Source organism: Vulpes lagopus, chromosome 17 (assembly GCF_018345385.1).
Source record: "Vulpes lagopus strain Blue_001 chromosome 17, ASM1834538v1, whole genome shotgun sequence".
Taxonomy (NCBI): Eukaryota; Metazoa; Chordata; class Mammalia; order Carnivora; family Canidae; genus Vulpes; species Vulpes lagopus.
Window position 1 is genome coordinate 31,126,795 of NC_054840.1, and position 13,631 is coordinate 31,140,425.

Below are 13,631 nucleotides of genomic sequence, written 5' to 3' on the forward strand. Positions count from 1 at the left end.
CCTCACGCTCAGCTAGGCAATGCCGTGTGGCAGGAGGAGAGCATGCCAGCTCCTCAAGAGAGACTTGTCCTCCCTGGCATGGAATTCTAGGGAGCCATACCACCTGGATCCTGCATGATGACAATGGGTGACTTTCTCTGGGGCATGGCTTCAGATCTCTTCATGGACCAAGGACAGGGACAGGACAGTGGGAGTCAAGGATGGTTATAGTGTGTTATTTCATAACTACTTGATCCCATCAGATCCAGGCTTGCTTTAGTCAGCCTTTATGGCCACCAGAACAAGAGTCCCTGAGGTGCTGGGTGGAGGCAGCCATAGGGGAGGAAGTGTTGCCCAGCTGGCGAGCTCAGTTCCAACATCAGACAGCCCGGCTGGAAATCCCAGCTGTGCTCCTACTGGCCGGGTAGATGGCGCACCTCCATAGGCCTGTTTCCTCCCCATCGACCTGGAATGGTAGCTGCTGTCTCAAGGCTGTGTCAGAGAGATTAGAAATAATCTGTGTAAAGTACGTGGACTGAAGCCCAGAGCATCATCTTCATGATACACCCCATGATGTGATCTGACTCCTTGACAGTGACAGGATGCGCATCATGTGATGCGAGCCCGCGGGGGAACACGGTCCATGATGCCCATCACGTGACCTCAGGCTCGTTGTGGCGCATGAACTTTCTGCTGGAGTTTCTTCTGAAGTAGCAGAGGTAGATTCAGTGTGGGAACAACCCCTTTCCTAGAGGGAGGCTCCCAGTTATCTGAGGGCAGTGGTTTTACTGCCTTTGAGTGAGCCTGGGATTTCAAACTTATCTCCCAGCACAGATTTCAAAATATAAAGAAATATTCTGAAGAAAATACAGATTCATCCTCACATTAGCTTATACTTTGTAAGCCTTAGGAAACACCAAAACGCTAAGATATTGGCTTTTTCTTTCTTTTACGGGAGCCTCCACAATTAACTCAGGGTGTTAATGGAGAGAAATCCTGGTGGACGAGGACGATAGCCTACTCAGCCTGGTTTAGCCATCAGGCTGAGCGTTGTTTTTCCATTCCGCAGCAGAACACCAACTGTAGGGGTTAGGGTACCCACGGGACGGGGGGGGGGGGGGGGGGGGGGCAGGGCCATGATTTGACTCTGGATATGTAGCCCTCTGCCTTTTCCACAGAAAATTCAGACAGCCCCACTCCCCTCCCAGGGGAGGGGTCTTCACTAGCTCAGGAGGCTCCAGGGGGAAGCCTTTGGTGAGAACATCCCTAAAGCATTAGAGCAACTCATGGTGGAACCTCCTGGTTTGGCTGATTATTTCCCCACAAGCATTGTAATTTTGCTAGTCTCCTGATTGACTGTTGCCCCTTGAGGACCTGAAATCCACCCCTACCTTGTGGGGTGTGCCACATGCCTTCAGCTGTGACAATGACATGCCCCAGGTGCCAGCATTCAGTACCAGGAATAGTGTCCAGCAGTGCCTGGTCGTTTTCTGCAGCTGTCTTACAGGGAGCCACGTGTTCCTTATAAATGGACTTCCATCAACTCTCAGACACACAGTCTTAAAATCAGAATGGATCTTGGCTGTCATCCACCCAATCTCCTCTGTAATCCACCATCCATCCATCCACCACATACACAGGAGAACAGGCTGTGGTTCCTCCCCTCAAAGGGACACACCTGTGAACCCCAATTGTTGCATCTCCTGGCATTGGACAAACCCACAGTGCCGGGAGGGAGCCGCAGCCTTGGCCAGGGGTGGGGACTCCCAGATGCGCTCCGTGTCCTTGAGGACGGTGAGTGTTTGCAGGCAAGAAGGGAAGGACATTGTGAGCAAAAGGAAGAGCACATACAAAGGCGCAGAGCAGCCAGTCACTTTCTGAGTCAGGCAGCAGGTGTGAGGACTAAAGACTCCATGTGTACAGTGGGTGCCCGGGGCCTGAAGGCTACGCTGACCTCAGATGGAGAAGCCATGTGGTGCAGGAATGCCATGTGAGGCTTTTGCAGAAATGCAGGCCCAGGGTGTCTGGGGCAGGTCTGCACAGGGCCAGGGGCCCCAGGGGAGCCCAACTAGGGGAGCCAGCCAGCTCCACCCACCACAGAAGCAGGTAGAGATAAGCAAGTTCGGTCTGGGTGGCCTGGGGGCATTACTTCCCATCTTCTGTCTAATCCTGTTCTAGGGTGAGTGAACTCTGAGTCAGTGGATCCACCTCAGCCAGCCTAGGTGGAGGGTCCAGCAGGCCTCTGAGCCTGGGAAGCAGCTGTTTACTCTTCAGCCATCCCCTGCAGCAAAGCTGCCAAGTGGATGAGATTGGTGGAGGAGAACATGTGGGTCTGGAGCCCCAGGGGTTATTTCCCATGCTGCACAAGCCAGTGTGGCAATGAGACCCAGTCCTGCCTCTGAGGCCAGAAATAGACCTTGAGACACAAATTCAGGGCCACGGCAGAGGAGATTGGGGTGAGGAGACACCAGGAGTGGGGGTGTTAGGAGAGACGCAGGACCTTCCGAGAAAGTGGAGTGTTGAGCCCAGCTCCTGAAGCACCACCTGGGACCACTCCCAGAGATGTGGACTCTGGCACTTCAAGCCATGTGTGTCGCAAAGCGGCTTCCGTGGCAGAGGAGGTCTGGGCACAGAGCTGGCCAGCTGATGGAGGAAGTAAGATTTTCCCAGCCTCACCCTTCCTGCGTCCGGCTTTGACACCAGGACACCACTCCACCCTCAGTACGCTAGCTTCTCCAAGACACACACCCCTCAGAAGCATTCCTTAGCAGTCACACCCAAAACTGAACTCACCCCAACTGTGAAGCACACTTGCCCTGGGGCCAGGATATGGCTTTGATGCGACACGTGGTTCTACCTGCTTTGTGTGCACGGGCGGTCAGCATGCCGGTGTAAGGCCAGCATGCACAATGTGGCTGAGGTAGAGTGTTAGTTAACCTCGGGAGGTTGGGTCAGATACATCACCTGGCCCTAGCCTGTTATTCTGTCCTATTTAGCACTAAAGCTTACAGTCACGATCATAGGAAGGAACAGAGCTTTCCAGCTTCCAAGGATGCTCAGCTGTCCCGCTGTAGCTCCAGAAGCGTAGTTGAGCCAGATGATGGGTCCGGAGCTTGGGTCTTGAGAAGAGCCAACCGCGTTGTGTTCTCGTGTGCTCTGAGTCGAATTCCACATCAGATACAGCCCCAGCAAGCAGACTAGCACAAGGAGGCTCTGGGACCTCTGCCCGGTGACTGGGCCATGGGTAAGAGAAAGCAGCCCCGGCCAGCGCAGACAGGCAGCCAGCTCTGCTTGCCTGGAGAGGCCATCAGGCAGGACTGACCCACACAATGAGCCCAGCAGCCCTGTCTGCACCCAGTAGGCAGCTTGATTCCTCAGGAAGCAAAAGGTTGATGTGTGTCAGAAACTTGTAGACCCAAGGCCATCTGGGTGAGGATGTCTCACCAGAGATGAAAGAGATTGTGCCTGCAGTGTTTAACGCTGTATGTCTCTCCCCAGGAAGGAGGTGCGGGAGCTGGGGCTGGTCATCCTGGTGGACGCTCGCAAGGGTCCGGCTACTCCTGCACTCTCCCAGGCTCTGGCAGTGCTGCAGGTGAGTCAGGGTGACTCCTATAACTGGGGCGCCAAGCATTCAGTTGGGGCCACGAGGGGCTCCCTCATGAGCCAGGAGCAGCTGGGGGCAGCCATGCCTGCACTTGTCCCCAGCAGGAATTTCAGGATGAGGTGAGGGTCCCAAGTGTGGACATGGGAAGTAGCAGAAGAGCCCTGCTCCTGCACCCCTCAACAATGTTCTCCCCCACAGTCAGCCACAGTGGCCTGGAAGGAGCTTCCTGCCCATCTCCTAGTTCACCACTGCAGACCTTCAAGGCAGGGCCAGCCAGGACCAGCCCATGTGGGCATGACTCCTGCCCCCCCAACAGCAGTCCCCATCTAGTGTCTGACCGAATCAGGGTGCAGGGTACACAGAGCACGTTCTCAGAACAGAGGCGTGCATGGTATGGGGAGGACGGCCCCGTACCTCTGGGCCAAGGTCAAGGGAGGTTGTTTGACAGGTGTGCGGTCACCCCAGGAAGACCTGATGGATTCTGGGTCATGAGTAACATCAAAAGGGAAATGGAGAGTCCTTGGAACAGGAGAAACGCCGCATCGGGATGTTCCAGGGACCCAGGGCCAGAGGGAGGCCAGAGAACACTGAGGCCTCCTCAGACGTGTGTCTGTGGGGGCCCGCATGTGCCAAGGGCTGTGATGGAGTCTGGGGTCCCACCTTGTCCCTCTGTTTGGTCTCTGCTGAAGGCACCAGGCACCATCACTCTTCTACCCAGATTCCGAGTTGAGGGATGCCAAATGGAAGTTCTTTGAAGGGAGGACTCAGAGGTGGAGGCTGGGGCACGTGGGGCTGCACTCAGTAACTGGACAGTAGAGTGTGAGGAAAGGACAGCAGAGCCCCCAGCAGGCTGGCTCTGCAAGGGGTGGCGGGGCTTGGGGAGACGAGGCACAATGGGAGGGCAGCCAAGGTCAAGGAGCCTGGGGAGGGAGGGTGGGGCTCCTGTCAGGGGCATCAGGGCTGTAGAGGGCTCTCAGCGGAACTTGCTGGGAGAAACAGGCCCTCAGCAGAAGGGATCCCGGTGCAGTGAGTTAGTGCCTCCAACAGGGACAGGCAGGTCTGACAGCCACAACTTGTTTTCCATGAAGCACTTCGGACACACACATGTCCCTTATTACATTTCCCCTGCTCTCGGCCACCAGCCATTGAGCTCACAGGTTGGCAGCCAGGATGTTATCCAGTTCACCAGCCATTGAGCTCACAGGTTGGCAGCCAGGATGTTATCCAGTTCAGTGCTCATATTCAGCTTCAGTTTTCAAATTCCTTTGAGATTCTGGTTTTTCTTAAGCATGTGCAGTTTTATCAACCAGCAAAGTCTGAGAAGTTGCTGGAAGTCTCCTGGGAAAGGAGGGGGATGGCTGTTTTTCAAACAAATTTGGAAGGAATTCTGTTCAAAGGAGGAACTGCAGGACGTCCTCTGAGTTCTGAGAATTTTCAGAAAGAAGATGTTCACTCTGAGGCCTGCTTGCAATGTGCACGTGGACGGGAGGATAAGGTGTGTCGGTGTTTCACACGCATGTTCCTCAGGAGCCAAGGTTTAACCTGCTCACCGCACACCAGTCAGCACAGCGCTGGAAACTGCAACTCAGGAGAACGTACCTCCAGCCCCTGCAGAGCTCTGGGTCCCTGCCTCACACCACGGAGCCCACGGAGCATCCCTCCCCTTTTGCAGCCCTCTCCTCCCTCCCCTCTCCCTCCCCCTCTCTCCTCCCCTCCCCCTCCCTCCCTCCTTCCTCCTTCCTTCCTCTCTCCTCACCTCCCTCTCTCCCCTCTACCTTCCCTTTCTCCTCCTCTGCCTCTCCCTCCTCCCCTTTTTCCCTCCTTCCCAGCTTCCTCCCTCCTCCCGGGCCTCCTCCTATTCCTCGGCCTGCTCCTCCTCTTCCTCCTAGCCTTCTTCCTCCTCAGCCTCCCTCCTCCTCCTCAGCCTCCCAGCTGCTCTGGTCTCCATCCAGTTTCATCAATCTTCAGCCCGGGGTGGCCCGTGGGGGAACTGTCCTGCTTCACAGGCCCTCTGCCAGACCCCAGGGTCCCCCTCCTCAGACCCCTTGTCAGCCACAGCAAATGGTGCTCGAGCTGGTCACTTTTATCAGTGCTGCCCTGGGGAAGGTTGGGAGGAGGAGGGCGTGGAATCCGTTTTCAGGAGCAGCCGCCAAGCCAGGACTCGCTGCAGGCCCCTAACTACACAATCCCTAGCCAGGAGGTGAGGTGGGAGCCTCTCAGGCCTGGCGGGCCCTTCCCATCGGAAGCAGGTGGCCAGCTTTGGCAGTGCAGGCTGGACAGGGTGGACAGTGTGAGGGACTGTCATTCCCCGGCCAGACCGAGGGGCCTGTTACAGATCCCAGGCCGGGCTCCGTGAGGCCAGGGCCCAGGTGGTCACCGCGGGGAAGCCACGCCCATGGGCTCAGGCCCAGGTCCGGTGCGTGTGGCCACGGGCCCAGGAGCAGAGCAGGGTCACCCAGCCCAGAGGGTGCACCGTGTGAGTCCCCGAAGCCTGGTGGCCTCTACTCCCTCAGCATCTGAAAAAAACTTGACAATTCCATGTCCGGCCCCATGGAGGGAAGACCAAGCTCTCCTGGTTGGCGTGCACGCTTAGCAGGTGCTTGAGCCGCGGTGCCAGGGACCCAGGCCGGGCCCACAGGTGGCCCGAGAGCCCTTCAGCTGCCCAGCAGAACCACCGACCTTTCCTCGGTCTGAGAATACCCCTTCCCAGCATTCTGTATGAGGCTCCTCTGGAGTCCCGGTCCTCCCCACCAGCACTGCTCCCAAAGCAGAAGCTGGAGAAGTATCTACGCCATCCTTCCGATTTTATCTCAGGTGAATTGTGGAAGAAATTTTAGGAAATTTGAAATTCACCTCTCTTCTGAGGTCTGGATGCTGAGCTGGGGGCGGGGGTAGGGGTGGTGGTACTTCTCTTGGGTGATGGCCTCCTGCTGCCCCGGCTTTGGGTCAGGTAAAGCAGGATCTGTAATCCTAGTGACAGGACTGCAAATAAGCCAAATTTAAGGCTCGTGTTTCAGGGGAATATACAGAAGTAGTTCAATGTTTTCATAAAAGACAAAAAATAGAACTCCCTTTCCTAACGACCTCAAGTGACTATACTTCAAGTTTATTAAATTATTAAAGTTCAGATACCATAAGAAACTTTCCATTTCAAAAAGGAAATGATTTTTTTACTTCTTGTTGGAGGAAAATCCTAAGAATTATTCATTGCTACCCCACCCACAGCACATAACTTCTATACACTGATAAGGACACTAATCCTAAGGCACAAACTCTGTTCTCACTTCTCTGAAAATTAATATCAATCTTCTTTGTAATAACAACAGATCCTAATAGTAAAAGTTCACTCAAGTAGGAATATATGAGAAGTATAAAACACTTTGCAAAACTGTGTAGTTTTAATTCACGATAAATGAAAATTTTACCTAAACTGACTGAAAGAAATAGAAAATGACTCTAAAGGGACGCCTGGGTGGCTCAGTGGTTGAGCATCTGCCTTTGGCTCAAGCATGATCCTAAGGTCCTGGGATCAAGTCCTGTGGTGGGCTCCCCATAGGGAGCCTGCTTCTCCCTCTGCCTGTCTCTGCCTCTCTCTCTCTCTTTGGGTCTCTCACAAATAAATAAAATATTTAAGAAAGAAAGAGAAGAAAGAAAGAAAGAAGAAAGAAAGAAAGAAAGAAAGAAAGAAAGAAAGAAAGAAAAGAAAGAAAGAAGAGAAAGAAAGAAAGAAAGAAAGAAAGAAAGAAAGAAAAGAAAGAAAGAAAAGAAAAAGAAAGAAAGAAAGAAAGAAATAAAGAAGAAAGAAAGAAAGAAAGAAAGAAAGAAAGAAAGAAAGAAAGAAAGAAAGAGGCTCTAAAGTGAAAAGGCTATCACCATAAGAAACTATTAAGAAGTAAAGCTTCTGAAACTATGAGTGATGAAGCAAGCACTATATAAATAAAATAATTTTATTTCCAAATGACCTAGCCTTAATGTAATCTAACAAACAGAAATCAAGGAAGTTTGTTTAAAGTCATAAACATGTAAAAAAGAACCCATAGGGAACATGTACCTCATACCATACACAAGAATTACAAGTGGGTCCCAGACCTACATGTATCCTCTAAAACTCAAAACCACCAGAAAGAAACAGGAGAAAATCTTCATGACCTTGGTTAGGTAGAGATTTCTTAACTACAACTCCAAAACTATGATCTGTAAAAGAAAACCACAATCAGGTGGACCTTATCGAAATTGAAAACTTCTCTTCAAAAACCACTGTCACCAAAGTGAAAATACAAGCCAGTGGCTGGAGTAACTGTGTGCAAAACACGACCTGATGAAGGACTTGTATCTGGAATATACAAAAATCTCAAAACTCAAAAACAACCCAATGAAACATGGGCAAAGATTTGAACACACTTGACCAAAGAAAATACATAAATGGCAAAGAAGCACATAAACATATGTTCCTCATGAGTAGTCATTGGAAAAATGCAACCACAATGAGATGACACACGCCACAAAACTTGACAATATCAAGGGCTTGGTATTGCTCATGGAAATGCAAAATGGCACAACCACTCCAGCCAGTTTACTCAGAAGTTAGAATTCACTTAGCACATGACCCAGCAATCCTACTGCTAGATGTTCACCCAAGAGAAATGAAGACTTACATCCATGTAGACTTTATAGTGGCTTTACCTATGATTGCCACAAACTGGACACCCTGGATGTCCTCCAGCTGGTGAGTGCATGCATGAACTGTAGTACCTGCGAGCAGTGGAAATCTCAGCAACAGACAGGAATGAGCCTCCATAGCATGATGAATTGCAAATGCACTTGCTAAGTAAAAGGAGCCAGTGCTGTATGAGTCCATGCATATGGCATCCGAAAAAGGCAAATTTACGAACACCGAAAACAGATGAATAGTTCCAGAGGTTGGTGGACTGGACAAAGGGGTGTGACACAACCCGGGAGGTGCTAAACTGCTGTATATATCTTGACCCTGGTGGTTCCATAACTGTGAATTATGTCAAAATTTAGAAACTCTATATTTAAAAGGGCAAATTTTATTATATATAAATTATAACCAATAAACTTGATTACGTTAAAATTTACAAGGGAGGGATCCCTGGGTGGCGCAGCGGTTTGGCGCCTGCCTTTGGCCCAGGGCGGGATCCTGGAGACCCGGGATCAAATCCCACGTCGGGCTCCCGGTGCATGGAGCCTGCTTCTCCCTCTGCCTGTGTCTCTGCCTCTCTCTCTCTCTGTGTGACTATCATAAATAAATTTTTTAAAAAATTTAAAAAAATAAATAAAATTTACAAGGGAAAATAATTTCCGTTTAGAGCAAAGACAATTACATTTTATGCATTCTAGGTGTTTGGGGAAAACAGCAGAGCAGAAGTAGCACCCCTCAAAGTTAGACAGTTCTATTAAGTCAATGAAGTTAAGAATTACAAAGCTAATCGGTATTTCTTTCTTATTTCAGAACACATCTCCTCCCATAATTCATAGTATTGTGCTGTTGGTGAATAAAGAATCAGCGTTTAGGCCTGACAAGGATGGAACAATTGAGGTAATGGTGTTAGACCCTCAGCATTAGATATGATTCTGAGTGATGCATAAAATTAAATATTAAGATACATATATAAGATAAAACATATAGAAAACTCTATGTGAACTCTGGCTGCATCCATATAAGATCCTGAAAACCCATCACCAAATCCTTAAATTTTTGCAGAAGCCCTATAGAGCATAATATCGAAAACTTTTAAAAATCTGATTTTTCTTCTCCAGCTCGTTTGTTTTCTCTCCTCTTCTTGCTTCTGTTTTATCTAAAAACTCTTTATTTTGCCTTAATTCTTGAAGGATATTTTGCTAGATACAGATTTCTGGCTTACAGTAGATTTTTGTTTGTTTGCCCGGCACTTTAAAGGTGTTCTCTTGTCTTCTGGCTTCCATAGCTTCTAATGAAAAGTTTGTTTTGTATTTTAAATAATTGTTCATCTGTGGAAAATATCATTTTCCTTTGGTTACTTCCAAGATTTTCTCTTCTTTTCAGCAAATTGACTATAATGTGACTAGGCATGGCTTTCTTCATCTTTATCCTCTTAGGCTGGGCTAAACTTGAATTTTTACATTTACGTCTACCAGCAAATTCAGGAAATTTTCATTCGTCATTTTTTGAAATGTTTTTTTCTGCCTCATTCTCTCTTCTCATTCTACAATTACAATTATACACACTGATATTGCTTCATAGGTCTTTTTTTGTTTGTTTTTCACTCTTTGTTGCATTTTTATTTTTTGGAATTTCAGGAAGTGACAGTCTAGAAGTTTTCTTTCTCTTTCTTTTCAAAAACAACTTTACTGACACATAATTCATATCCTATACAATTCATTTATCAAGCCAAATCAATGATTTTTAGTGTATGTGTGGAATTGTGCAACTGTCCCCACAGTCTAATTTTACTTATTTTTTTTTTAATTTCTGTTTAAATTCTAGTTAGTTAACATACAGTGCAATATTGGTTTCAGGAGTAGAATTTAGTGATTCATCACTTACACACAACACCCAGTGCTCATCATAACAAGTGCCCTCCTTCATGCCCATCCCCCATCTGGCCGCTCCCCCACCTACCTGCCTCCATCAACCCTCAGTGTGTTCTCTGTTGTTAAGAGTCTCTTAAGGGGACAACTGGGTGGCTCAGTGGTTGAGCGTGTGCCTTTGGTTCAGAGTGTGGTCCCAGGGTTCTGGGATCAAGTCCTGCATTGGGCTCTCTGCATGGAGCCTGCTTCTCCCTCTGCCTATGTCTCTGCCTTCTCTCTGTCTCTCTCATGAATAAATTTAAAAAAACCTTTTTTAAAAAAAGAGCCTCGGGATGCCTGGGTGGCTCAGCAGTTTAGCGCCTGCCTTCTGCCCAGGGTGTGATCCTGGGGACTTGGGATCGAGTCCCACATCAGGCTCCCTGCATGGAGCCTGCTTCTCACTCTGCCTATGTCTCTGCCTCTCTCTCTCTCTCTCTCTGTGTCTCTCATGAATAAATAAATAAAATCTTTAAAAAATAATAAAAAATTAAAAAAAGAGCCTCGTCTGGTTTGGCTCTCTCTTCTCTCTTTTTCCCTTTTCTCCTATGTTCATCGTTTTGTTTCTTAAATTCCACATATAAGTGAAATCATGTGGTATTTGTCTTTCTCTGACTGATTTATTTTGCTGAGCATAATACTCTTTAGCCCCATCCACATAATTGCAAATGACAAGGTTTTGTCCTTTCTGATGGCTAAGTAGTATTCTATTGTGCATATAGACCACATCTTCCTAATCCATTCATCAGTTCTTGGATATTTGGGCTCTCTCCATAGTTTGGCTACTGTAGGTATTGCTGCTATAAACACCAGGGTGTAGGCATCCCTTTGAATTAGTATTTTTTTATCCTTCAGGTAAAAACCCAATTGTGCAATTACTGGGTCATAGGATAGCTCTATTTTTAACTTTTTGAGGAACCTCCATAGTATTTTCCAGAGTAGCTGCTCCAGCTTGCATTCCCACCCACAGTACACGAGGGCTCCCCTTTCTCATATCCTCACCAACACTTGTTTTTTCTTGTGTTACTGATCTTAGCCCTTCTGGCAGGTGTGAGGTGGGATCTCATTGTGGTTCTGGTCTGCATTTCCTTGATGATGAATGACGCTGAGCATCTTTTGTTCACATGTCTGTCTGTTGGCCATCTGGATATCTTCTTTGTAGATATGTCTGTTCATGTCTTCTGCCCATTGTAATCAGATTGTTTTTGGGGCATTGAACTGTATAACTTCTTTATGTATTTTGAGTACTAGCCCTTTGTTGCATATGACATTTGCAAGTATCTTCTCCCATTCTTCAGGTTACCTTTCAGTTTTGCTGATTGTTTCCTTTGCTGCACAGAAACTTCTTATTTTGATGGAGTCCCAATAGTTTATTTTTGGTTTTATTTCCCTTGCCTCAGCAAACACATCTAGAAACAGGTTGTTATGGTAAATGTCAGAGAAATTATAGCCTGTGCTCTTTTCTAGAATTTTTATGGTTTCAGTTCTCACATCTAGGTCTCTCATCCATTCTGAGTTTATTTTTGTGTATGGTGTAAGAAAGTGGTCCAGTTTCATTCTTTTGCATGTTGCTCTCCAGTTTTCCCAACACCAGTTGTTGAAGAGATGGTCTTTTTTCCATTGGATATTCTCTCCCACTTTGTTGAAGATTAGTTGAACTGATAGTTGAGGGTCTATTTCTGAGTTCTCTATTCTGGGTTCTCTATTCATGTGTCCATTTTTGTGCCGATACCTATTTTGATCACTACAGCTTTGTAGTATAACTTGAAGTCCAGAATTATGATGCCTCTACCTTTGCTTTTCTTTTTCAAGGTTGCTTTGGCCATTTGGGGTCTTTTGTGGTTCCATACAAATTTTACCATTGTTTGTTACAGCTCTGTGAAGAATACTTATGGTGTTTTGATAGGAATGCATTAAATCTGTAGATAGCTTTGGGTAGTATAGATGTTTTAATGGTATTTGTTCTTCCAATCCATGAGCATGGAATGTCTTTCTGTTTCTTTGGGTCCTCTTCAATTATTTTTCACCAGTGTTTTATAGTTTTCAGAGTATAGGTCTTTCACCTCTTTGGTTAGGTTTCTTTCTTTTTTGAAAAAAGATTTATTTATTTATTTATTCTTGAGAGACAGAGAGAGAGAGAGAGAGAGGCAGAGACACAGGCAGAGGGAGAAGCAGGCTCCACGTAGGGAGCCTGATGTGGGACTCCATTCTGGGTCTCTGGGATCATGCCCTGGACTGACGGCGGCGCTAAATCACTGAGCCACCTGGGCTGCTGCCCAGTTAGGTTTATTTCTTTTTTTTTTTTTATTATTTTTTTTAATTAATTAATTAATTAATTATTATGATAGTCACAGAGAGAGAGAGAGAGAGAGAGAGAGGCAGAGAGGCAGAGACACAGGCAGAGGGAGAAGCAGGCTCCATGCACCGGGAGCCTGACGTGGGATTCGATCCCGGGTCTCCAGGATCGCGCCCTGGGCCAAAGGCAGGCGCCAAACCGCTGCGCCACCCAGGGATCCCCCAGTTAGGTTTATTTCTAAGTGTCTTATTATTTTCCTTAATTTTTCTTCTGCTGCTTCGTTATTGGTGTATAGAAATGCAACAGGATTTCCGTACATTGATTTTGTATGCTGTGACTTCTGAGTTTCTGTATCAATTCTAGTAGTTTTTTGGTGGAGTCTTTTGGGTTTTCTATATAGAGTATCGTGTTGTTTGCAAATAGTGAGAGTTTGACTCCTTGCTTGCTGATTTAGATGCTTTTTATTACTTTTTATTGTCTGATTGCTGTGGCTAGGACTTCCAGTGCTATGTTAAACAACAGTGGTGAGACTGGACATCCCTGTCTTGATCCTGACTGTAGAGGAAAAGAGCTTATTTTTTCATTGAGGATGATGTTTGCTGTGGATTTTTCATAAATGGCCTTTATTATGTTGAGGTATGTTTTCTCTAAACCCACTTTGTTGAGGGCTTTATTATGAATGGATGTTACTTCATCAAATGCTTTTTTCTGTGTCTATTGAAAGGATCACATGGTTCTTATTCTTTCTCTCATTGATGTGCTATCCCATGCTGATTGGTTTGCAAATATTGAACCACCCCTTATACTGAATAAATAAATCCCACCTGATCATGGTAAATGATTTTTTAATGTATTGTTGGATTCAGTTTGCTAACATTTTGTTGAGAATTTTTGCATTCATGTTCATCAGGAATTTTGGCCTATAGTTCTCTTTCTTAGTGATGTCTTTGATTTTGGTAATACTGACCTTCTAAGATGGATTTGGAAGTTTTCCTTCCTTTTTCATTTTTCAAAATAGTTTGAAAATAATAGGTATTAACTCTTCTTGAAGTGTTTGGTAGAATTTGCCTGTGTAGCCATTTGGTCCTGGAATTTTGTTTGTTGGGAGATTTTTGTTACTGATTAAATTTCTTTGCTTGTTATGAGTCTGTTCAAATTTTCTGTTTCTTCCTGTTTCGGTTTTGA

The 13,631-nt window shown here is 46.8% G+C and overlaps 1 protein-coding gene across 3 annotated transcripts in view; it reads left to right on the top strand.

Moving 5' to 3' along the window:
* The window catches only part of PLEKHG4B (pleckstrin homology and RhoGEF domain containing G4B), a 79,972-nt gene that overhangs the window by 43,859 nt on the left and 22,482 nt on the right, over nt 1-13,631 (top strand). For all 3 annotated transcript variants that reach the window (XR_005984289.1, XM_041731988.1, XM_041731987.1), the window contains exons 6-7: nt 3,478-3,571; nt 9,057-9,143. Coding sequence is in view for 2 of the 3 variants with exons in the window: in XM_041731988.1 (XP_041587922.1) it covers nt 3,478-3,571; nt 9,057-9,143 (181 nt within the window). In the remaining variant the exon portion in view is untranslated. The remainder of the gene's footprint in view (nt 1-3,477; nt 3,572-9,056; nt 9,144-13,631) is intronic.